The sequence below is a fragment of the Panthera pardus genome, unplaced genomic scaffold (genome assembly GCF_024362965.1).
Source record: "Panthera pardus isolate Hobbes unplaced genomic scaffold, ASM2436296v1 HiC_scaffold_24, whole genome shotgun sequence".
Classification (NCBI taxonomy): Eukaryota; Metazoa; Chordata; class Mammalia; order Carnivora; family Felidae; genus Panthera; species Panthera pardus.
Window position 1 is genome coordinate 127,550,534 of NW_026526810.1, and position 25,914 is coordinate 127,576,447.

The 25,914-nt window shown below is 54.4% G+C and overlaps 1 protein-coding gene across 1 annotated transcript in view; it reads left to right on the forward strand.

Moving 5' to 3' along the window:
- Positions 1-25,914, forward strand: part of RIN3 (Ras and Rab interactor 3) — a 123,799-nt gene that overhangs the window by 83,948 nt on the left and 13,937 nt on the right. The window contains exons 5-7 of the mRNA XM_053889724.1: positions 3,848-3,939; positions 11,285-12,844; positions 15,013-15,321. Coding sequence (XP_053745699.1) covers positions 3,848-3,939; positions 11,285-12,844; positions 15,013-15,321 — 1,961 coding nt within the window. The remainder of the gene's footprint in view (positions 1-3,847; positions 3,940-11,284; positions 12,845-15,012; positions 15,322-25,914) is intronic.

Sequence of the window (25,914 nt, forward strand, 5' to 3'; positions counted from 1 at the left end):
GCTTAGGTCATGAATCTCGCGGTTTTTGAGTTCGAGCCCCGCGTCGGGCTCTGTGCTGACAGCTCGGAGCCTGGAGCCTGCTTTGGATTCTGTGTCTCCCTCTCTCTCTCTGCCCCTCTCCCACTCGCGTGTGCTCCCTCTCAAAAATAAATAAAACATTAAAAAAATTAAAACAAAATTTTTTTAATAAAAAATTTACCAAAATAAGATCATGTTTTTCCCTCTACAGTGATGAACTTTCAAAACCACAAAAGTCACCCAAGGGCTCTCAGGGGATGGAGCTGGGGGTGCCATGGGGGCATTGAGGGGACACATATTGTTCCCACAAGCCAGGACATTCCATGGAAATAAGCATTCCCCAGGTCACCCCAAGGCTTTACAGGAACTGGGCAGGGTTGCCCAGCCCTCAGGGGAAGAGAAAATGAGCATTAATGAGATAGTATACTCATTATGTGTGTTTTTGGTATGTGGTGTTTTTCCATCCTGTTTATTTTTTATTTTATTTTTTATTTTTTAAAATTTACATCCAAATTAGCATATAGTGAAACAATGATTTCGGGAGTAGACTCCTTAATGCCCCTTACCTGTTTAGCCCATCCCGCCTCCCACAAGCCCTCCAGCCACCCTCAGTTTGTTCTCCATATTTATGAGTCTCTTCTGTTTTGTCTCCCTCCCTGTTTTTATTTCAATCCTGTTTATACTCCCATTATAATGGGAGTATAGTATAACACGAAAATATATTTGGTTTGGTCTTTGTCCCCGTTCCCAACACAAAGCTCCTAAAACCCTTGGGATTGCCTGAGTGACAGGGTGTCTTTTGTTAGTCATCATGAGCCCCTTTTAGTGATACCTGAGTTTGTGCCAAGAGCTGACATAGGCAGGACCCCCAGGGAGCCTCAGGATGGGCTGGTCACCAGGAAGACAGAGTGTTCAGAGGGCTGGGACTTGCAGCCCCACCCACCCACCTCCCACTTGCTGAACACACTGAGGTGCCAGGAGGGTGGCGCGCCCAGAGAGGCATCCAAGTTCAGCGCCCCTTCCTCCGTACCTTGCCTATGCACCTCTTTGGGCTGTTCCTGAGTTGTATCCTTTATAATAAACTGGTAAATGTAAGGAAAGCATTTCCCTGAGTTCTGTGCACCATTCTGGCAAATGGTCAAACCTGAGGAGGGGGCTGTGGGAACCTGCAAGTTATAGCCAGTCAGTCGGGAAGTGCAGGTGGTCCGGGACTTGCAACAGGCTTCTGAAGGTGGGGCGGAGTCCCTTACCTGTGGGGGCTACACTACTTCTAAGTAATTAGCACCAGAATGGAATTAACTCGTGGGACACCCTGTTGGTGTGTGGAAAATTGCAAAATTGGTGGTTAGTGTTAGAAAACACCCTGGAGGGGATCATAAAATTGATCTAGTGGATCAGGACTGCTCTCCTTTTAAAGGAAAATTTAGGGGCATCTGGGTGGCTCAGTCAGTTGAGCGACCGACTTCGGCTCAGGTCATGATCTCACAGTTTGTGAGTTCGAGCCCCGCGTCGGACTCTGTGTTGACAGCTCGGAGCCTGGAGCCTGCTTCAGATTCTGTGTCTCCCTCTCTCTCTGCCCCTCCCCTACTCATGTTCTGTCTCTCTCTGTCTCAGAAATAAATAAACATTAAAAAAAAATTAAAGGAAAATTTAAATGAGACTGGGAAATATCAGAATGTGTCTCACATAAGTTGGATAAGTCTTGTTTTGCTAAACTCTTGCTTTAGTTATGTGTGTGTATGAGTGTGTGTGAGGGAGAGAGCGTGTGCGTGGGGATATACACTGCTTCGAGATGCCAAATGTGTTTCTTACTGGCGGTCATGGTCAAAACGTTCAAAAACCACTGAGTAGAATAGAGGCCTTTAGGGAGGGGCATCTCCTACCCTGGGAGGTACACAGGCTGACCCACCCACGTGTGGGGGGACATGTTGGAACATTCATGCTTATTCCATTGGAGCATTATTCCATTTTTCAAATTTCCGTTTTTGTGAATGCTTTTTAAGGGACTTAATGGTCCGTTATATAAGGAATGTATACGTACACACGTACACATACACACAACCGGAGAGGTGCTCGATTTTTATTTGTATGGATAGCTTTTGTTTTGGGGGCTGTGATTCCCATCCCAGGCTGTGTCCATCAGGATCCCCTTGAGAGCTGGTGAAAAATATGGATTCTTGGGGGCCCCGGGTGGCTCAGTTGGTTAAGCGTCTGACTCTTGACTTCAGCTCAGGTCATGATCTCAGGGTGACTGGGATGAACCCCACACTGGGCTCTGCACTGACAGCACAGAGCCTGCTTGGGATTCTCTCTGTCCCTCTCTCTCTCTCTCTCTCTCTGCCCCTCCCCTGCTCATGAGCCTGCACACACTCTCTCTCACTCTGTCTCTTGTGTGTGTGTGTGTGTGTGTGTGTGTGTGTGTGTGTGTGTGTGTATGGATTCCTAGCCCACCCCCAGACCTGACCCTGGGAGCCCATGCACGTAGATCTGAGGATCTGCATTTTTAGCAGCCCTCCCATGGGATTCTGATCCAGAGTTAAGTAATACAAAGGTATTAATACCTACCCACATGCTGTGATACAGTCATCATCATCATCATCATCATCGTCGTCGTCGTCGTAATAGTAATAATATCATGTGACACAAAGCCTGCAAACACCCAGCTCAGTACCTGGCACATAATAGTCACTCAACAACCACTCTATCCTGTGGGTGCTTTGCCTTGGATCAGAAGAGGCAGCCCCTGGGTGAAGTGTTGAATTGGATGAAGTGTCAGGGAGTGGGGACAGATGAAGTCCTTGAACAACACTGGGTCATGGAGAAGGAGGGGGTCCATGGTACAGCCTCAAAGGATGTGTAGAATCTAAGTAGACGTGTTCGGGGGAAGAGGGGGCCTTCCCTCTATGCAAAGCTCAGAGGTGCGGCATAGCAAAGCATGCTCCCTACAGGAAAATGAGCATGCCCTTTTGGGAGGCAGCCAGGAGGCCCCTGAGTGCAAGAGAAGGGTCTGTGGTGCAGAAGCGAGGAGCTGGTGGGAGAGGCAGGGGGCAGAGCCAAGGCCAGGGAAGGCTGTGGACGCAGGGGTCCCAGGCTGGGGGTGGTCTGCAGCCACCACGACGGCATCTTGAGCAGCACACAGAGAAGGGGGGGTGAGGGGGCATAGGAGAGTGTCCTGGTGGCGGGGGGTGGGCACCAAATGAGCTGAGGGACTCTGCAGGCCATTACGACATACACAGTGACCGAGGAGCCGCTGGAAACCCTGCTGGCAGGCCAGAGAGCCAACTGGGTAAACTGAGGCAACACAGGGATGAATTGCGCCATCCTTCAAAGTTAGAGATTGGGATAGTGGTGGCCTGAGTTGGGGATGAGCACTGAGGGTGCAGTCTGGGTCTAGGCCCGGCCTGCCCGGAGGGGCCGACTGGTAACCTTCACAGGGGAAGCCTGACTATGAGCTCACTGCCCATCTCAGCGTGGACCCACAATGGTTAGCAGCAGGCAGGAAGGCGTGGGTCACTACCCAGAATAGCACCAGTAGAGGAAACTTCCTGGGCTTCCCACAGGAAAACCAGGGAGAAGCCGTGACCCACCCCCCTCAACTCCCAAGCACAGTCTCCCATTTCTCCGGGTCCCTCAGTGCTGGCATAGGGCTAGAGCCGACTGGTGGCTCCCTCAGCCACAGGGCTCAGCTCCTGGGCCCCCAGGGAAGCTTCCAGTCTGCATGGAGACCCATCAGCCATCAGGGTTGCTTCCTTTATGGGCTGTGGGGCCAGGGAATGGGCACATGGGTCCCTCTCCCCCACATGACCTCCGACCTTTCCTGTCTCCACAGAGATTTGCTGCCCTTCACACTGAGGCTGCCCCAGGCCATCCTTGAGGCCCACAGCTTCACAGACCTCGAGACCATCTCCAACCTGGGCCTGGGTAAGTCCCCGCCGAGGTTCAGGCCAGGTGGCAGGGCTTTTGGAAATGGGGCCTCAGGACTGCTGCTCACCTGTGCACGGGGGCAGCCCCTTCGGCTGAGGCCAAGCTGGATGCTGAGTCCCACCCAGCTCCCGTGGGACCACCCCTCCCCCTCCCCTGGCTGCTGAGCCCCTGTAGCCCGCAGACTCTCCCAGTTTCCAAAGTGGCACCTTTTACAGCTACCCAGAAGGTCTGGGGGAGCCGGGGCCAGTCAGGACCAGCACAGGCTGACCCGCAGTCAGGACGTGGCTCTGGGAAAGGCCGAGCCAAACTCCCAGGCCTTTGTCCGCTGACCAGAGCTGGGCACCAGCCCTGCCGCACCCCCCTGGCCTCCCCCACTGTGCCAGAAAGAAGAACAGCATGAACGTGACTGTGAGCTGAATGCGGGATGGGTAACAGGTTTGTAACTCACACAGCCCAAGTGACGTCTCCTCTGAGGTCTAAAGTGGCATAATGACATCCAAGCACGACCTCTCCACTGCCCCTCACCTGCACCCCATGGCCTTCACAGTAGGTTTGTGGCAAGCAGTCAGGGGCCAGTCCGAGGCCAAGTCAGCAGGGCACGTGAGCCGCACGGGCTGCATCTGGAGAGGTTTACTTCTGACGGGAGGGGTCTGCCTGCTCCAGCCCTCGGCCCCACAGTGGGGTTCAGGCCGTGCCGTGTGCGGGTCTCGGCCTACAAGCGACCAGTGTTGTGGCTGGACCGGCCCTTGTGGTTCTTATTACGTTTGCAAGACACCCTTCAGCAACAACCATCAGGAGACTTTGAAAAAAAATAAAGGTTTATTAAGAGACTCTCTTAAAGATAGAGAACAAATTGAGGGTTGATGAAGGGAGGGGGCGGGGATGGGCTAGATGGGTGATGGGTACTAAGGACAGCCCTTGTTGGGATGAACGCTGGATGTTGTATGGAAGTGATGAAACACTGAATTCTCCTCCTGAAACCAATATTGCTCTGTACGGTAACTAGCTAGACTTTAAATACAAATTTGAAAAGAAGATTGGGGCGCCCGGGTGGCTCAGTCGGTTAAGCGGCCGACTTCGGCTCAGGTCACGATCTCACGGTCCGCGAGTTCGAGCCCCGCGTCGGGCTCTGTGCTGATGGCTCAGAGCCCGGAGCCGGTTTCCGATTCTGTGTCTCCCTCTCTCTCTCTGCCCCTCCCCTGTTCATGCTCTGCGTCTCTCTGTCTCAAAAATAAATAAACATTAAAAAAAAATTTTTTTTAATTTGAAAAGAAGAAAAAGAAAGGTTTATTGCTTACAAGACCTAGAAACTACATAGCACCCCTGGGGCCCCACAGTGAGGTCATGGGGAGAAAGCACATGTGGGCCAGGGGTTCTGCTTTTTTGGAGGTTGACAGTGGAAACCTAGGGTTTCACAGGCTCACTCTTAATTGGTGAATTTAAAACATGAGGGGGGATGGGGCGCCTGGGTGATTCAGTCGGTTAAGCTTCGGACTCTTGATTTCAGCTCAGGTCATGATCCCAGGGTCACGGGATGGAGCCCCACTCCCACTCTGGGTGTGGAGCCTGCTTGAGATCCTGTCTCTCCCCCTGCCCCTTACCTGCTTATGCATGCATGGGTGTGTGAGCTCTCTCTCTCTCTCTCTCTCTCTATCTTTCAAACAAACTATGAGAGGGAAATTTAATATGCACGAAGAGAGATAATAAAAGTGGCCCAAATGGTCAGCTGTCTAAATCAACCAAGATCTCTAGAACAAAGGAGCCTCAGTGGAGGAGGGCAGCCTGGCTGTTATCTAGTCTTGTGACTGGCGACGTGTTTATTCAAAATACCGTTGAAGGATGCCTCTTTGGAATGGATACCTCAGCAATTAAAGCTTAAGTCAGGCACTTAGATTGTGAAAAGAAAAAAAAAACTGGTAGGGATTACACCACAGGCAGGTGTCCAGGGGCTCCCCAAAGGTTTTGCTCACCTGGAGGAACATGGCTGCCCCCGCTAAACCCTAGACACACACTGTGTTTAAGAGAATCTTCTCCCCTGGGTAGAGGCACATTCCTTTCCGGAAGAGACAAGCCCTTCTGTCCTGGGAGTGCTGGACCTCAGGCACCTTAAGGAAGTGGAGAAGAGAGGTTGCCGTCTGGGAGGACAGTGGCATTTCAGATTCGTCTGTCAGCACCTGCTTCCCTGAGAAGCGGATTGAAATGGAACCCGGGTGCGCGGCAGCCTGGGAACTGGAGGGTTCTGGTCAGACCTGGCGCCCCCTAGAGGCTGTAATGCAAAGCAAGGCCTCCAGAATCACTTTTCCCTGTGGCCAAGGAAGGGTTAACTTTTCAGGCCATGCCCAGAATGGACGGAGACCCAGAGCCCAAAGTGCACATGCCTTCATAGGCCAGAGGTGCCTCTGAGATGGGCAGCTGTAGGCCTCCCGACCTTCACCCGTAACGACGATACCAGATACGCAGGGAGCAGCTTTGCCAAGAGCCCGGATGCGCCGGGCATTGTGCCCCCAGCATCTCATTATTCCAGGCAAGGCATTCTCATGGCAAAGACCTGAAGCCCCCTCAAACTGGCAGAGATGAAAGGGGACTCCGTGAAGGGACACTGAGGAGTCTCCGAGAAACAGAGCAAAAGGCCAGCCAGGCTTTGCGGGCAGCAGCAGCTGCCTCGCTGGCTTCCTCCCTAACCGCGGGTCCCTGCTCCCCGACAACACCCCCTGCCTCCCCCGGGCCGGGCTCTGGTGCCAGCCTCACGCCACCCGCTGACCTTGCAGTTGGAAGAAGTTGTGAGGCTGTGTGTTTCCTCCTGTCACCGAGTGTCTGCATTGTAATTTTTTTGGCATTCTACTCACTTTTTACACGGTGAGTAGGATGTGATAAAAATCCAATTCCCAGCAAAGCCCTGGTGCTCAGGCAGGGGTGATGTTGCCAAGACAGAGATATTTATTTGCAGGGTCAGCACCACGTGGCGGCCCAGAGCGGGTGCTTGTTGCTCACGAACTGATGTAAGAGAGTCCAGGTTTGGCCTTGGAAAGGCTGGCGTTTAATAGGAAGCCAGGCTGCAGAGGGGGTGTCTTGGGGCCGCAAAGCTGACATGGGGGTGAAACTGCATGCAGTTGATTCTTAGCACAAGGGGAACCCAGAGCAAGTACTTAATGGCAACCAGGGGTCAGATTTGTAGAGGTTCTCAGACACGCTTGCAATCTGTATATGCTTAATATATTTTTTAAAGTGTATTTATTTATTTTGAGAGAGAGAGAGAGAGAGAGCACAAGTTGGGGAGGGGCAGAGAGAGAGAGTGGAGGAGTGAGAGAATCCCAAGCAGGCTCCGAGCTGCCAGTGCAGAGCCCGACACGGGGCTCAAACTCACGAACTGCAAGATCATGACCTGAGCTGAAGTCTGATGCTTAACCGACTGAGCCACCCAGGAACCCGCTATGCTTAATATTTTTAAAATATGTTCAGAGAAAGCACATGTTCTATAGCTCTCCCAAATTTGCATGTAATTTGCTTTTTCCTTTACATTATACAATGTGAAATTTCCTAGTTATTAAAAATTCAGTGAAAAGTCATGTGTGAATGACTGTCCAACAGCCTATCTTGGGGATGCCACAAAAACAGTGATTCGCTAAACTCAGAGCACTTTCAGGCTGTTTCCATGACATCTGGACTGCTTTGCTGCATTTACTCATCCCCTCTCTGCCCTGCCACGAGTCCGCCCCCCCACCCGCCCAAGCGTGAAATCTTCATCATCTTTGCCCTCAGAGCCTACAGCCCAGGACCCGGCCTGGCCTGGCCCAGCCCCTCTGAGGATCGCAGGAGTGGGCACCTGGTGAGAGGCGTCCCCGGCCGAGCTGTAGGATGCTACAGGGCCGGCAAAGCACCTGCCTCAGTCTGCAGCAGCCCAGAGGCCGTGAAGATACGGGTGCTCAGGGGATCTCCGGCCGCTGAGCCAGGGCTTGGCAGGATGCCAGTGGGCACAAGCGCCCCCAGCTTTGCCAACCACTGGCATTGCACGACAGTGTTCCGGTTCTCCTCTGGCCTTGGCATTCTGCAGGCTACAGAGAAAGTTACCTACTTCCCTTTTTTTTTTTCCAGCATAGAGGCCTGTGCTGCTGCTGTGGTTCCCTAACAGGCCCCCAGACCCTAAGATATAGATCCTCAGGTCCCAGCTTCCCCCCACCCCCAGAGTGGCCTTGGCTCTGAGGCCTCTGCTCTGCCAGAGCGTAGCCACCAGGCCTAGCTTAGGGGCAGGGGAGCAGTCCTTAGTCACCCAGGCCCGGGGCCCTTCGTTCTGAACCCCAATGTCTGTTCCTGCCAGAATCTACATCTGAGTGGTGGAAAATGTGTCCTTTTTTTTTTTTTTTCTTCCGTGCATCATGGACCCACCTTGCTATGCGGAGGCAGGCTGTCGACCTGAGTCGTGACAGATAGTATGAGTTTGCCAGGTGGAGAGGGTAGGAAAAGAATTCCAAGCAGAGGGAACAGCATTAGCCAAGACCTTAAGGTGGGGCAGCCCGTGACACATTCAGGAAGAAGCGAGTGGGTGAAGTTGGAAAAGATGCACAGTGCCAGGTCCCATAGGCCTCGAATGCCAGCCTGAAGGGCTGGCAGTGAGTTCTTCAGAGAACTCGGTTAATGTCTGACTCTTGATTTCTGCTCAGGTCATGATCTCCCGGTTAGGGGGATGGAGTCCCACATTGGGCTCCGCACTGACAGCACAGAGCCTGCTTGGGATTCTCTCTCTCCCTCTTTCTCTGCCCCTCCCCTCCCTGCCCATTCACACGCTCTCGCTCTCGCTCTCTCGCTCTCTCTCTCAAAATAAACCAACATTAAAAAAAAAGTAAAGGGTCGGCAGTGATTCTGAACAAAGAGCAACCAAGCCCAGCATGGTGTCCCAAGGAGGAAAATGGATGGGGCTGTGGGCAGGCTATGGCCACGATCTAAGACACCGATGATGAGAACGTCCAGGCATCGGTGACAGTTGTGTTCACCATCTAGCCTATGACTACCGTCTTCACCCAAAGGAAGGTCTTCAGAGAACTTGGTGGTGGGCATCAGGGACCTCAGCTCACGTGTGGGGCGGCTGCCAGTTCACCCTTGAGCCAGACTGGCTTCTCTTTGCTGGGAGTTCTTCCAGAAGAGATGACTCTCTACTGGTCCTGTGTAGTCAGGGCTCAGCGCTTCCGATGCTCGCCTCTCGGGGCCAGAACATCTGTGTGCTTGGTGTGAAGCACCCCGGGGGAGCGGATCAGTCACGGCGAGGTCAGTAGCTGCCCAAGAGAGCCAAGTGCAGGGCCCAGACGGTCGTGAGGAGCATCCCACCCCGGACGTGAGAGAGCCCAGAGGCTCCCGTCCACCCCGGGCACCCCATGTCCTCAGGCAGTGGCTGTGATGTACGCAGGGCTTGGCAAATGGGGAACGGTCACGTGAAAGCCTGTCGCCCTTGTTACCGTGGAGACAGCTGGCCGCGACACTCAGGATGCCCGACACGGGGTCTCTGCCCGGGACGGGGCTGAACCGGGAGCCCCGCTCTCCTTCCTGATGCACACACTCGCTTTCAGTCCGTGTCCCGGCAGCCCCATCGTCCTGCCAGCCATCTTGTGGTGGCCTCTTTCTTTCGCCCTCAAGAGGCTGTTGTGTTCTTACCACATCGCCAGTTCTGGGGTGCACACCACCCTATCACTCTGACCCCGGGAAGTGTCGCAAGTTCCTACGAAGGAAGGCACATACCACGGGGGGTGAGCACGCAGGCTTCAGAACTAGCCTGACCCGGTTCAAATCCCAGTTCCTCCACTCACCAACCTGTGACCTTGGGCAGTTGTTGAATCTCTCTGGGTCTCTCATCTTCGTGTGATATGGGGACAATATTAGGACTCACACCGGAGGCCTGTGGTCAGGCATCAGTGGGATGATCCGTGTAAAGCAAGTGGCCCACACAGCCAGAACCCAAGACATGTTTGCACCTGTTATTGTTCTTGATGTTATTTTTGGTACTTTTCTTACCGATGAATCCCTCCCAGAAGGTAAGAGCTCTAGGACGGGAGGCTGGAGGCCTGGCCCCATCGTTAACAAGGGACGGTGCCCTATCAGTGTCTAACATTAACAGGCTGAAAAAAAATTTTTTTTTGAAAAGAGTGGGGGCGCCTGGGTGGCTCAGTCGGTTGAGCATCCGACTTCAGCTCAGGTCAGGATCTCACCGTGTGTGAGTTCGAGCCCCACATCAGGCTCCCTGCTGTCAGCACAGAGGCTGCTTCGGATCCTGTCCCCCTCTCTCTCTCCCCCTCGTCCGCTTTCTCTCTCTCTCAAAAATAAACAGACTAGAGTCCCCGCTGTTATCCAGGAGGAGCAGCTTGAGTGAGTCCAGCGTGGTCTGCAGACCATCTGAAATTGTGCTCAAAACATTGTGCCCCTGTGCCCTTTTTTGAAGGACGCCAAGCTTCTCTCAGATTCTCCACAGGGCTTGGTACCCAAGAACTCCTGAGCTTGCCAACCCCCCGTGCCCTTTCAGCCGGGACGTTCCAAGCCCGTTACCCAGAACAAGCCTGGCATGGACCAACCACATCTGGATCGGGCCGGGCCTGCGTTGGTGGTCACGGCCGTGGGCTGTCCGTGAGGGGTGGGCCAGGAGAGAGGCATGTGCTGGAAGCCAGCCAGCAGTGGAGGATCCCCTGCTTTCTGACCCACCCCCTTCACCACACACACACACACACACACACACACACACACACAGATACACAAATGCAGGGTGTGGGCCATTTTCCTATTTTAACACGGAGATTGACAGAAGCATTCTGCAGTGGGCCGGTGTCCCCCATTTGGATGGTCAGGTCTGAGTTCACAGGCCACGGTGTGTGCTTCGTTCTCCCTGTGCACAACCAACCGCGGTGGCCGGGACAGGCCCAAAGCCCCTTCCCTGTGGGGACCTCCGTTCTAAAGATGACCAGGCAGAGGCCTGGTAAGTTCACGTCACCTGCCCCAGGGCACCCAGCTGGTCGGCTGCAGACCTCCTTGCCTTCTGTCCCCCCACCCATGCCTGCACCCTGATCCATCGGTGCCCTCCGTGGGGGGCTGTCTCACTCCAAGGGGCAGAACTGGAGCCCTGCCTGCCACCGCCGTGTCCCGGCCCCACCCCAGCAGCGCCTGGGAGGATCAAGCCGGGCTTCCCCTCTCGAGGCAGGAAGTGGTGGGAGAGGTTTAAAACAGCCCAGGAGGGGAAACAGCCATCGGAGCAGTGAAGCAAATGCTGTGACCGGCCCTGCCCCCCCACCCCGCCCACTGACGCCATCGGGCAGGTAGGGGGCCCGGCCTTGGGACTGACCAGCCTCTCCCTCTCTCGTTTCTGCAGGCTTCTGGGACTCCTCGCTGAACCCCCGGCGAGGAGGTGGGAGCCCAGCGGAGCCCCCGAGAGACCCAGCCCCCGGAGCACCGCCAGCCTCCAGCCTCAAGTCCAGCGCCCATTATGAAAACTGCTCATGTGAAATCGAGCTGTCCGTAGGAAATGACCGCCTGTGGTTTGTGAATCCTATTTTCATCGAGGACTGCGGTGGCGGTGCCCTGCCTGCCGACCAGCCACCCCCTGAGAGCTGTCCCTCACGCCCGTTGCCTCCCACCTCCAAGTGGGCCCCTCGCCGCCCAGCACCCCCTCCCCCGGCACCCCCTCTCCATCCCTCCGGCCCCCTCCGGCCTCCTCCAGCCCCTGCTCCTGCTCCTGCTCTGGCCTGTCCTTTGCCCGCTTCCCCCCCGGTGGCTGCTCCCCCGCCTCCAGAGCCCCTTCCTCCCACACCCCCAGCCTCTGCCCCCCACCCTGCACCCCATGCCCCAGGCCCCCCAGACCCTCCAAGCCAGCCACCCATGGCAGCCTGTGAGAGATCTCCACGCCCTCCCACAGGCCTGGGCCCCCTCAGGGAGGAAGAGGTGAAGCCAGGGCCGCCCCCTAGCCCCTTGCCGCAGACCCCTGCCCCTCCGACACCCGTGAAGAAGAACCTCCCGGCGGCTCCTCCCAGACGCCGCGTCTCTGAGAAGGTCTCCCTGGAGGACCAGAGTGCAGGGAAGGCGGACAGGGGGATGGCAGCAGAGGGGGACCAGCTGGGTCTTTGTAGGGCATCCACACTCAGCCTGCCTCCCCGGGGGACTTCAGACAGTCCTGGGGAGCGGCCTCCGAGGACCAAAGAGCAAGGTCAGGAAGCGGTGGCCAAGGCCAGTGATCCGGGCAGCATGCCAGAGCCGCCGAGGAAGATCCGGCAACCCCCAGTCCCACCCCCCAGGAGGAGACGGATCTCCCAGCAGCTGGCCTTGGGCCTCGCGAGCCCCTCGGAGAGCACGGAGCCTCCCACGAAGGAGGAAGCCCCTGAGAAACGCACATCCGGTCCGTCCAGAGGAGGCCAAAGCCCCGACGCCCAGGCCAGGACTCAGAGCCCGCACGCCCAGGCCGGTGCCCGACCCCAGAGCTCTCCAGAGTTCAAGGGCTCCCTGGCCTCGCTCGCGGACAGTTTGGGAGTACCCGCCTCGGCCACAGACCAGGACTCCTACTCCACCAGCAGCACGGAGGAGGAGCTAGAACACTTCAGCAGCTCCGGCGGGAAGAAGAAGCCCTCGGCCGTCCTGGGCAAGGCACGCCACCGCCTCAGCTTCGCGAGCTTCACCAATGTCTTCCACGCCTTCCTCTCCAACAACCGCAAGCTGTACAAGAAGGTGGTGGAGCTGGCCCAGGACAAGGCCTCGTACTTCGGAAACCTGGTGCAAGACTACAAAGTTTACAGCCTGGAGATGATGGCACGCCAGACCTCCAGCACGGAGATGCTGCAGGAGATCCGCACCATGATGACCCAGCTCAAGAGCTACCTGTTGCAGAGCACCGAGCTCAAGGCCCTGGTGGACCCCACCCTGCACTCCGAGGAGGAGCTAGGTCAGTCCCGGGCAGGGGGGGCCGGGCGCGGGCAGCAGGGAGGGCCGATTCCAAACAATCCACCCTTTCCGTGAACGAACCCCTCTGCCGTTCCAAGTTCTGCCCTTGGGCCAGGTGGACAGTGGGAGAACCCCAGCCGCATACGAGGCCGGCGGGACCTCCCCGCGCCCCCTGCCCGCCCAGGTGCTCCTGATTTTCTTAGGGAGACGAGTCACGAGGAGCAGTGGGAGGCAAAAGAGGTACAAACAAACGTGGCTGCGGAGGGCCAGAGCAGTCTCCGCAGGTCTGGTGGCTCTCAGAGATGCCGGCCCCCCAGAGGGCACGGGCCACAGCCCTCTCTCGTTTTGTGGATATAGATGAAGAAAGGACTCGGCCCAGCTCCCACAAGAGCCAGAGGCTTCGGGGGAAGCTAACCGCCAAGTCCCTGCCTTCGGGTCACCGCTTCTCTACCTGCTCTGCTCTGGGGCAGTGGGGTCGTGATGCGGGCCTGGAAGGACGGGCGTGAGGTGGACCGGGGCGGCCGCGCGTCCTGTCGCACAGGCTGGAGAAGCAAAGGGGAAGAAGGAGGTGTGATGAGGAGGGCAGATAGCTAGGACCAGCACCAAACCCAGACATGGGCCAGGCCCAGGCCTGCATGGAAGGAAGGCATTATCTGGATCTCTCCTGGGACTCAACCACGAGAGCGTGGGTCCCTCCCTTATCCCCCAGGGATAGGGCAGCTCAGGTGTGTTCCTAGATAGACAGGACCTGGGGGCCTCCCCTTACTAGGCAATAGTTGAGACCCTCCCCGCTCCCCGGGGATGGGGTGGAGCTAAAAAGACTTCCCAAGAACGTTTCCCTACTGTCACCCGAAGCAGCCACGGTGGCAAAAGTAGCCATGGGTTCAGATCCCTGCTCAGCCCCACCTGGCTGTGACCCACACCATCAGAGCCCGAGCTGGTCCATCTGCAGAGGCGGGTGGTCATGACGTGTAGGCTGCAGAGTTGCTGTGAGAGCAAAGCTGACTAAATCCCATTCCACTAGCTGATCGGGATGCCTCTTGCATAAGATGACATTTGAACAACGAATAGGTCATGTAGATAGCTGTGGAGTGACTTCTCCAGGCAAAGGAAGTCGCAGGTGCTAAGGCCCTGAGGCAGGAGCAAGCCTGGCAGGTTGGCAGAAAAGCAGGGAGGCCGGGGGGGGGGGGGGGGGGCTGGAGCAGCATAAGCACAGGGGACCTAGCAAGGTGATGAGTGAGAACAGATCACGGGGGAGACTTTGGCTTCTACTGTGCATGAGATGGGAGCCATTGGAGAGTTCTGAGCATGGGAATATCATGATCAAACATGCCTTAACAGGATTATGCTGGTTGCTGTGCCGAGAATGGATAAAAAGGGGCCAGGGCAAGAGGCTACTCACATAACTCAAGCAAAAGATAGCCCAGGTTGAGGTGGTAGCCATGGGAGTGGTAAGAAGTTAGATTCTGGGTATACTGTATTCTTGAAACTAGAGTCAAATGGATTTGAGAATTCAAAGAGAGACATCAAAAATAATTCTACCAGGGGCACCTGGGTGACTCAGTCGGTTAAGCATCCAGCTTTGGCTCAGGTCATGATCTCAAGGTTCATGGGTTCAAGCCCTGCTTCAGGCTCTGTGCTGACAGCTTAGAGCCTGGAGCCTGCTTCGGATTCTGTGTCTCCCTCTCTTTCTGTCCCTCTCCCACTGCCATTCTCTCTCTCCCTTCCTCTCTGTCTCTCTCTCTCAAAAATAAACATTTAAAAAAAAAAAAATAAGAAGATTTCTACCAAACGTTTACTGGGCACCCAGGCCCTCCGCGTACAACTGCACAGGTTGTATACTGCACAACTCCCATGTAAACAGTGCCCTTTGAAGTTGTACATTGGTAGGCAACCCTGTGAGAGTTTAATCAGTACCACACCCTATGAAAAGCGTCAGGATATAAGGTTTCAGTCCCAGACACTGCGCCAGTGTCTTGGCAGTGTGGCTTTCTGTTGAAGGTACTACACTGTCCCATGTGTCAGAACTGCAGGGCATAACTGCTGGGGCATCGAGTGTGTCCTTCCAGGGACAAGGAGTTGGGGACACCACACTGTTGAACACTAAAGCCTGGTGGTAGGATCCCGGCCGCTGGGTTCCTCACCGTCCCGCTCTTGCCCCCCTGACAGAAGCGATTGTGGAGTCTGCCTTGTACAAGTGCGTCTTAAAGCCGTTGAAAGAAGCCATCAACTCGTGTCTGCGTGAGATCCACAGCAAGGACGGCTCGCTGCAGCAGCTCAGGGAGAACCAGCTGGTGATCCTGGCCACCACCACCACCGACCTGGGCGTGACCACCAGTGTGCCGGAGGTGCCCATCATGGAGAAGATCCTGCAGAAATTCACCAGCATGTACAAGGCCTACTCGCCGGAGAAGAAGATCTCCATCCTGCTCAAGACCTGTAAGCTCATCTATGACTCCATGGCCCTCGGCAACCCAGGTAGGTGGGCAGGCAGAGGAGCCCGGGCTAGGGGCTCTCTCTAGGAACAGCACTATTGTTCGGTCTCTGACCCCTCCCCGTCAAGGACTCCGGAGCCCTTAGCAGGCGCCGGGGAGGCCTCTCCAGGTTCAGAGCCCTGTTGGGGCAGGACGAGGCAGGGCGGAGTGGAACCCCGGGCACCTCTCCAGCATTACCTGGGGGTCAGGAGGGGGCCAGGATTAGCTGCCACGATAGAGGACGGCACACAGACCATGCTCAGTGTGTGTGTTGATCAGGAGAAGGTGCTATATTCGTGTCCTATGGCTGCCGTCACAAAGGGCCACACACGAGGCGGCTGAAACAGCAGCAATTGATGGTCTCACGGTTCTGGAGGCTGGAAGTTCAAGATCAAGCTGTGGGCAGGGTCGTGCTGCCTCTGAAGGCTCTGGAGAAGAGTGTGTTCCAGACCTGTCTTCTGGTAGCTTCTGGTAGTTCTTGGCTTGTGGCAACACGCTCCAGTCTTCACATGACATTCTCCCTGTGTGTGCGTGCGTGCGTGTGTGTCCAAACTTCCCCATTTTGCAAGGGCATCAGTCACATTGGATTAGGGGTCCTCCCTACTCTGGTATGACCTCATCTTAACTGATGACATATGCAACGGCCCTATTTCCAAATAAGGTCACACTCCTAGATACTGAGGGTTAGGGCTCCAATGTACGAATTTTGGAGGGACTCAGTTCAACCCACAACAGCCACCTCAAGCAGTTAGCATTTATTTTTTGCTCACGAGGAGGTTTGGCAGTTATGCTGATCTGGTCGGGCGTGCCCGAGCTTGTCTGGACTGGCTCACGGGTCTGTGGTCAGAGGGGTTGTTTGGAGGCTGGCTGGGCTAGGGCGGCCTTGCTCATATGTTGGGGGGCTGAGTGGCTGTTCACTGGTCTGTAATGCAGGTTACTGGGCCATGCTTCTCTTTCTCCAGCAGGTGAATCTGGGCCTGTACCCATCACTGTCACTGGGGTCCAAGAGAGCAATTGAAGCCTGCAGGGCCTCTTAGGACCTGGGTTGGACTGGCACAACACCACTCTGACATTTCACTGACCTATTTAGTCACAAGACTGGCTCAGATTCAAGGGGCAAAGGACTAAACTCGCTTGATAGGAAGAGCTGCAAAGTAACATTGCAAGGGGGTACAGATGTAGGGAAGGGAATATTGGGACCATTTACAATCCGTTTACCACAGCACTCCTCTAGCAGACAAGAACAGGCATTATTGCACCATGGTGTATGCCTTGGTGAACAGAATGATGGCTGGATTTTATCCCCTGATCACCTCTTCAGCTGGGTGCCCTTGTGCAGTGAGCAACCTGTGTGCCCGTACATGACAACCGTGGTAATGCAGAGCAAAAGGATTGTACCTTTGTTGTCACACAGACGTGGGTTTAAATTTCTGATCGGTCGCTTACTCTCTTTGTGACCTCGAATAATTAACTTCACCCCTTAAAGCTCAGTTTCTTCACCCAAGGAAGCTGTTTTACAAAGGGGAAACTCAGACCCCTAATGGTTCAAAAGCCATACTCAGTCACTTATGAATATTAGAAGCAACATATAAAATGACATGTAAAATGTCAACCTCAATGCGCAGGACCTAACAGACCCAACAAATGGTGGCTGTTTTAGGGGAGGGATTCTCTCCATCTACCTTGGAGAAGAGCAGGCCCGTTTGGCCATAGGCCAGCAAAAAGCAATTGAGGGATGGTGCAAGGTCCCCTTCCCCTAGGAAAGCTCCCTCATAGGCCTGGTACTGACCACCATTCCGGGTTGGAGTCACTCTTTGGGGTTAAATTGACTTGCGTCCAATTGCTGTCATTAGAACGAACATCGTTCCCTCTAAGCAGATACCATGTTCAGTTAGAGTCGTTAGAGCCGCGCCCTCACCATTTAGCATAACGTTGGAAATGTGACTGGAAAAGAGGCCCTGGTAGTGGGGGCGGTATGGCAAAGTGGAGGTTTTCTTATCGCGGGGCGGATGTCAGACTTTGAGACCCAGCGTCCCGTGCAGTCCGGACCCCAGAGAGCAGTCCAGCATGTGAACTCCACAACCAAGTAAACTCCTTAAAAATCCCCAAGGAGATAAGATGAGGGCAGCAAGCAGCCTTCAGAACCCCGAGCTCTCAATCAGAGTTCGACATGCTTGGTCCCGAGGGTGTGGGGCCCTGGGAAAGTATCCGGTGTGGCTCACAGCAGCAATGTGGAACGGAAGGTTAAGACCCTGTTGTCAGGCGGCAAGGGGCCGGCCAGGACCTTCTCAGTCCTTCCCAGAGCAAGGCTACCCCAGATGTGCAGCGGCTGGGGAGGGGAGCTCGGGGGTGTCCTGCCCAGTGTGGGCAGGGAGCAACCGTACAACCGGATCGAACCAGAGAGGAGCCAGAGCCCCGCAGGACCCTTTGCTGTGAGCAGCCTCAGAGAGAGAACAGAGAGGCTGGCCTGGGACCTCAGAGGCATGTGGTCGGGAAAGATCCAGGTTTCCTTCCCAGCTATGTGACTGTATCCTGGCTACATAGGTGCTTGGAGCCTTAGTTCACCCCTGTGTTAGACGGGCACAGCCATACCCACCTTATGGGGCCATCACGAGATGTAATTAAGTCTGTAAAGTTGCATCTAGCCCAGCGGCTGTCACTTAATCAGGGCAATTACCTTCCCTGTCTGAACTCCTCATTTGGGGAATCATTTCTCCCGGGGCCGTGCCGAGGCTCGGGGTAAAATCAGAGCTAAGGACTCTGCAGACCCTGAGACGTTATCAGGGAGACGGTCTGGGGCCTGAAGGGGACAGTTCCATTCCCAGTAAGTCCTGGTTTACTCAGAAGCCTTGGGCTTCCTGCAGTTGTTTTAAACGCCCTATCTCTTGCCAGTGACTTCAAACACCATGATTCTTGCTGATGGTGAATTTACCCACTCAGACCTTACCAGAGACCAGGGAATGGGGGAAGGAATAGCTAATGTCGAGGGAGAAGGAAAGGAAAGAAAGGCAGTCGCTGGAGAGGATGTGCCCAGGCGAGGCACATGAACGAACAGAGAGGAACGAGGGCGCTCAGAGTTTCCCTGTCCTCGCGGGAGGGAGGCTGGACTCTCTCTCTGCTGATTCAGAAGCCAGCCCCAGGCAGGGAAACTCTGAGCCCAGAAATTCAGGCCAGGGCCAGGGCTCCGTGGGAAGATTTCCCCGCTGGGAACAAATGAGTCTCTCGTCAAGGAGCAGTGTGTTCCCCTCCCGCTGCTGGGGGAGCACTGGGCTGTGAGCCCTCGGGCTTCCAATCTCACCTCTGCCATTAGCAGGCTGGGGCTGCCCCGCTCCGAGCCCCGGCTTCTTCACCTGGGAGGAAGCAGCTCCTGCCAAGAAGAGCGGGGGCTTTGGCCTCGTTCATAGACCTGGGTTTGAACTGTAGCTTCAGTGCTGTAGCCTTGGACGTGAATCTCATGGGGCCTCTGCATGCATATGAAACAAGGATGATAAGACCTGCTAATCAGGTTGTCATGCAGGAGCGGGGAGAACACCTAGAAGGCATCTGGATATTTTCTATCCAGGAGGGACTAATCTCCTAGGGACTAATCATCTCCTAGAACCTTGGTTTTCTCACTCATAAAATGGGTCTGGGAATGCCTCTCAGGGCTGTTTCGAGGACCAGATGCAACCAAATACTTGTGTGAGTGTCTGACATGTTAGGATGTGGGAATGGCTGCTGCCTCCCCACCACCCAGTGGTCTCCATGCTGGGTTCCAGGAGGCACCCCAGGGGCCACCAAGGGGACACAACACAAGCTGGGCCACGACCTTGTTTGTCCCTGTTTTATACATGGAGTCCCACATGGGATTTTGTTTGCAATAACCAGTTCTGCTGCTAAATATTTTAGCTTTTAAAACTTCCATTTGGAAATGGGTTCAGGCTTCACAAAGCTTGAGAATAGAAATACTACATTAAAATAAGAACATCCAGGGGTGCCTGGGTGGTTCAGTCAGTTAAGCATCCCAATTTGGCTCAGGCCATGATCTCCCGGTTTGTGGATTCAAGCCCCACATCAGGCTCTGTGCTGTCAGCTCAGAGCCTGGAGCCTGCTTCCAACTCTATGTCCCCGTCTCTCTCTGCCCCTCCCCTGCTCTCACTCTGGCTCTCTCTCCCTCCCTCTCTCTCTCTCTCTCTCTCTCTCATAAATAAACGATTTTTAATAGGAACATCCACGTACCCTTTGTGGATTGTTAACATCTTGTTTCATTGGCTTTATCACTTAAACACTCTCTCTGTGCATACATAATGTTCTTCCTGAATCATCTGAGCTGAAGTTACTTACATCTTGGCCCTTTACCCCTAGATACTTTTCTAAGAACAGGGACATTCCCTTGCATAACCACAGTAAAGTTGTCCACTTTGTGAATTCACGCTGATACAATATTTTTACCTCGGCCACCCTCTGCATTCCGGGTTGTCACTGGAGCTAATAAGGTCCTTGCTGGCTTTTCCTCCTCCCGTTCGGGATCCGGTCAGGAGTCAGGTATCACAATTAGCTGTCATGTGTCTCTTACCTCCTTTAACCTGCAACATTTCCACAGCCTTTCTTTCTTTGCTTTTTTATGACATTGATGTTTTGCAGGAATACAGGTTTCCCTCCCACCACCCCACCCCCTCACCGTTGGTTCTTTTTGATGAAAGTTCCTCATTTTGTGTTTGTCAGATGTTTCCTCATGATTAGATTGAGGTTATGCACTTTCAGCCAGATCCCGACTGACTCTTAAATTCTCTTCTGACTTCGACATTCTGCGATCTTAGGACCCAGCCCCCTATCCCCAGACACTCAGCTGACACCTCCCTCCTGCCAGATGCTTCCAGAGGCTTGCTGCTCGAAAGTGTGGTCCGCAGACCAGCAGCCCTGCATGGAAACTCTGGGAGCTATCGGTGACCCTGTGGAAAGGCACACTCCAGCTTGGGTCCCGCCTACCTCTACCACTGACCCACTCAAAGCCGAAAACAGCCCTTCCCTCCCACTCCCACCCCCACACCAGCCCCCTCATCTCCAGGGAAGAAGCCCCACCTGCCTACCTCTGACATGACACTGGCAATAGCCTGTGGTGTCCCTGTGGCCTGGATGCTGGCAAGGCCCACTGGAGCACAAAGAGAAGGACTGAACTTGGAGACGTCTGAGTTAACTGGCCGGGCCGTCTTTCCCAGAAGGGTATTGTTCTTTATGCCCAGGGTACAAAAGGACCAGGATTTGAAGCCAACAGTTCCTCACTCCAAAGCCTGTGCTTTTGTGACTATAGGCAGCAGCCAGCCTAGGGACAGATCCCAATGTTCCTGAATCCCAGTCACGTGCTTCCTCTACGGTAGCAAGTTTAGGGGCCTGAGTCAGGCAGAGCAGGTGTTCGTGGAGACAAATGGCTTTGGGTAAGCTTGGCTATCCATCCTGCAGCAAGGAGCAGACTGGGTTGCTCATGGACTTCATGAGGCTTGGGGAGAGCAGCCAGAACTTCTAGAATCATTTCTCCTGTTGCTTCCACAAACAAGCTCTTCCCACCTTCTCAAAGTCTAAGAACCTTCTCAGTGTCAAAGAACAGGGTTGGCCCCGCCATTGAGGAGAAATAGATTCAAGCCTGAGAGCCCCGCCCCAAAATGCAAGAGGGAGGAAGGAGGGAGGAGTGTGGTGTGTACGTATGCGGGGCGCTTTCCAAAAGAACAGAAAGAACCTTCTTTTGATGGAGAGGAGGCAACAGGAGGGGGGCAATGATGGCCAAGAGGTTGCCTTTTTTCTGTGCCTTCAGTAGTCCGTGTAAACACCCAGATGCCACGCCGCACGAGATGGAACCTGGCCCCTGACCCTGGGGGAGGGGTGTCCAGCAGCCAGGTGTTTGGATGTAAGGGCCAAAGGGATGGTGGTCTGAGGGTCCTGGAGCCCCTCTAGCCCCTCACCATTCACCCCACTTGCAGGCATCGCAGAGCTAGCTGGGAATCTATAGCTGGTTCAGGTGGGGGCAGAGGCTGCGAGGGCAGACCCCGGGGAGCCTGTGCCATTGACCAGGGGTCAGGGGGACACAGAGGGAGGTCAGGCTCCTGGGTTTTTTTTAAATCTATGTTAAAAAAAAAGTCTCCTCCGATTTCTGATACAGAAGTCACTAATAATGTTTGTTGTTGAAAAAAGATGATGAGTATCTTGTTGGATTTCTTTTTAGTCTTCTTGAAAGAGATATAGATAGGTAGATAAATAGGTCATTAGTTAAGGAAAATACTTGCTGCTATATTTGCTAACATATTGCTATATATTATATATATATTGCTATGTATTATAGCTATGTTGCTAATCCCTGCGATCTCTTACCCAATAAAAGTGCATTTCTCACTCATGTAAGTCCAAGCGGATGGAGAAGGGGGTGGGAGGGGGGTGGGGGCGGGGCTCTGCTGCATGGAGTCATTCAGGGATCCAGGCCGAGGGAGACTGTCTGAATCCTCCTGGGCATTGACATCCAGGTGACAGAGAGAGAGAGAGAGAGAACACAGGGCCAGGCCTGGAAGCAAAGCACAACCTTGCTTTTACGCCCCCCACCGCACAACAGAAATGGCGCCCGGGCCCTCTAAGATGTCGTGCTCTGAGCATTAGAAGACACGTTGCCCTCCTGGCTGGCATTTCTCACATGCCGGTAGCCCCACGGGCACCGTGTTCATCACTGCCCACCTGTCTTGCCACCGAATCCTCAGAACCACTTCTTGAGGTGTAGACACTATTGTTGCCCCCACTTTAGAGCCGAGGAAACTGAGGCTCAGCGAGGCTGGGCAGCACACTCAGCGTCATCCCCGAGCAGGCGAGTGGAGCCAGGTCCCGCGCCCAACCGCGCGCTGTCCTCCCTCTCTGGGGTGTCCTGGGGTCAGCGAGGACCTCAGAGAAGTCAGGCCCGAGTCAGAGGAGGCCTCGCGCCTTTTCCAGCCAGGCTGGGACTTTGGGCTGCAGGGCTCCGAGCCCGTGGCCTGTGTGGCTGGACTGGCTCGCGGGCTGAGCTCTCTGAAGAGGAAGCTGGTGAGCTGGAGTAATTTCCTCGGGGATGCGGTGTGGCTCAAAGCAGAACTGAGGCTTAAGTGGCATTTGCAGAAAGCCCACATGACCCAACGGGGCAGCTTTGGAGGGGGGCTCAGTGGGCGGAGGGCTGGCTTCTCATCCCACGTCAGCCACAGACTGCGGGGAACCCTCCACCCCTCTTCCCTCCTCCCTGGGCTCCCGCTCTTTCAGCTGTGCAGCTGGGAGTAGTTCAGACTAGACCAGTGGTTTTCAAACTGGCAGCCAAGAGCTCCCCAGAGGCCACAGACATAGCTGAGGGCCACTTGCAGGGGACAGTGGAGGGAGAGAAGAGCAGGCCAGCTCCCACTGTGAATCAACCAGAGAAGCCAAGTTCTGCCTAAAATACCCCTTAATGAAAGGCTTCCCTGGGCGCCTGGGTGGCTCAGTCAGTTAAGCGTCCGACTTTGGCTCAGGTCATGATCTCGAGGTTCATGGGTTTGAGCCCCGCATCGGGCTCTGTGCTGACAGCTCAGAGCCTGGAACGTGCTTCTGATTCTGTGTCTCCCTCTCTCTCTGCCCCTCCCCCGCTCACACTCTGTCTCTGTCTCTCTCTCTCTCTCTGTCTCTCAAAAGTAAATAAACATTAGAAAAAAAAGAACCTAGTGCAGGTCAGGCACAGTGGAAATACTGGATATGAACAGTGAGCACGATGAAACCCTTGCCTTCACAAAGCTTTCATTCTATGAGGCGAGGCAGGTAATAAATAAGGAACCAGAAGCATAAACTATGTCATTAGATGCTGAAACGTGCCGGCAGGCTGAACCAAACACGGAGAAGGGTCTGGGGAATGTCAGAGGTGTTTGCCGCTCTGCGTTGGGTGGTCAGGGGAGGCCTCTCTGAGTTAATGCACAGTATCCGTTTTCCCATTCTTTAGGGACAGGGCAGGGGAAACCCATCATAGGGGCATTAACCTAGTTTGTGGGAAGTGGGGGTCTTCAGCTAATACTTCCTGGAGGAAGGAAGTGACTTTAAGTGGGAATCATGGCGGAAGGTAAGAGTCAAAGCACATCACAGTCCTGTACCTTGTCTGCCCCAGGACTATTGCATCAGCCACTACTTTCAGTAAGAGCCCGGTCAACAATTTGGAGGGACAGTTATAGTAAGATGATACACCCTTCCTCTATCTAGATCAGGAGTCTGCAAACTATGGCCTGCAGGCCAACTCTGGCCCCCTACTTGATTTTGTAAATAAACTCATAGAAACAGCCACACCCATTCATTTACAGTGTCTATGGCTGCGTTTGTTACAACTGCTGAATCGAGTAGTTGGGATAGAGACCACATAGCCCTCGAAACTAAAAATAACTACTACCTGGCCCTTTACAGAAAGATAGGCCAACTGCTCATTTAGATCATTGACAAATGATCTAAAACCTAATTTTTAACCCAGCCGCTCACTTGAGGTTCACAGCAACCTGGCGTGACAATCTGAATTAATTTTTTTTTTAATGTTTATTTATTTTTGAGAGAGAGCAAGAGACACAGAGTGTGAGTAGGGGCAGAGGCGGGGCAGAGAGAAGGCTCCAGGAGGAGCAGAGAGCAGGCTCCAGGCTCCGCGCTGTCAGCACAGAGCACGACGCGGGGCTTGAACTACGAGCTGTGAGATCATGACCTGAGCTGAAGTCGGACGCCCAACCGACTGAGCCACCCAGGCGCCCCCAGTCTGAAGTCTGAGTGAGTTTTATCATCAGCCTGTTTTTACATGAGAAGACTGAGGCTCAGAGTGAGCGGCCCCAGATCACACAGTGAAGGGACAGAGTTGGGGGCTTCCTGATGCAGTACTCACACGGTCTGCACGAGGCGAGCGCATTCAGCGCCTTTTTATCAGAACTCTCCTCGAAAACCTGCCCGCCGATGAAATATGCACGAGGCACCAAGCCAGCCCTTTAAAGTGTGATTGCCCACCGCCCCCCACTCCCCATACCTACTGATGGGAAACGGATGTGACTTTGGCACGAAAAGAAAGCAGAAATCACCAGGCACTGCAGGCTGTGGCCCAGCAGGGCTCTGGGAGGCACAGCCTGATGGACGCGGTCTCTGACCCGTGCAAGCCAGATGTTCTGATCACGGAGAATTACTTTGGAGCTGTGCCTCCGTATCCCAGTGCTGCTGGCTGAGGCCCCCTGTGCACAGGCTGAGCTCATGCCTTGGGCTCCTGGCTTCACGGGAAGGAGACCGCAGCCCTACCTAGCCCTGGAATATCAGAGAGCTGGAGCATTTAAACAATGCTTGCGGCTTATGTTCGTCTGCAAGTAGCTATCAAGTCAGAGAGTCTGTGTGGGCCTTTCCCACCTACATCAGCGAAGAGAGACCCAGATTCTAGTCATAGATCCATCACTAACCGGCTGTGGGGCTTCGAGCAAATTTCTCTGGTCTCTGAACCTCGGCCTCCTCACAGTGAGATTGGGCTTGATGAATCCAGGGCCGCTGGTGTCCTGAGTCAGCGGTCATGCCATGAGAGCTAATCATGTGCCTCTCTCCCGTTCCACGTTCGTGTCGGTAGCTTGAAATGGGCCACTGTGGAAATATTTACACCACAGAAATTGGCAAACCCTGCAAATCGGAGCTTATTTTTCCCTTCGGAGAGGCAGTTGTTGGCCATTTCCCAGCTCACCGCTGTCTAAGACCCACAGAGGATCCTAGTATCCTTGACCATGGCCCCAGCCCTGGACAGGACAGAGCGGAGGCCAGTGGGAGCACACACGTGGCTCCATTCAGTCCGTTGTCAATGTCCAATATCCCAAGCCCTGTGCTGGGGACTGGAAAGGCAGTGATGGGGCAGAGGCTCAGAAAGGTTAAGAGACTTGCCCAAGCTCACCCAGCCTCTGTCCTGGCCCTCGAGGAGCTCATAGTCCAAGGAAAGGGGCAGGCTCTGAAGTCGAGGTGTTTGGGAGCTGGAAGTGCTCACCTGTGCCTGAGGATGCGGGAGAGGGCAAAGAAGGAGAAGTTTGTTCGGGAGAGCTAGGGAAGGTGTCCCCGGCAGAGGGAAATGGGTGTGCAAAGGCACAAGGAATGGAGTTCGGGGAATGGCCCGTGATTCAGCACGGAGGAATTTGTGTGAGAAGGTGATGAAGGCAGCATGTCGTTCTGAGCTGGAAGTTGGAATATAGAGTAAGCGGTGGTGGCTGGGGGCAGTCTAGGAGGGCTTCGTGGAGGAGGTGGAACTTGAAGGAAGAATGTTGAAGTACCAGGTACCTGGGATTGTGGGTAAGAAAAAGTTGGATTCAAGTCCTGGTTCGCCACATCCTGGCCATGCAACCTTAGGCAAGTAGCTTAACTTCACTGGGGCTCACTTTCCTCATCTATAAAGTGGGCACAATGGATCTAACCCACCTCACAGAGTTGTTTTAGGAATCCATTGGTATAATATTTATAAAATATGCTTTGCTTTTAGAATGGCCCACAAATGTTGGTGCTGTGTGGGAGGGGGAAGGTAAGGACAAGCCATGCACGATAGGTGACTGTGGCAAATACCAAGGGGCCAGAATGCAGGTGACTTGTTCTCAGGCCATCAACTAGACAG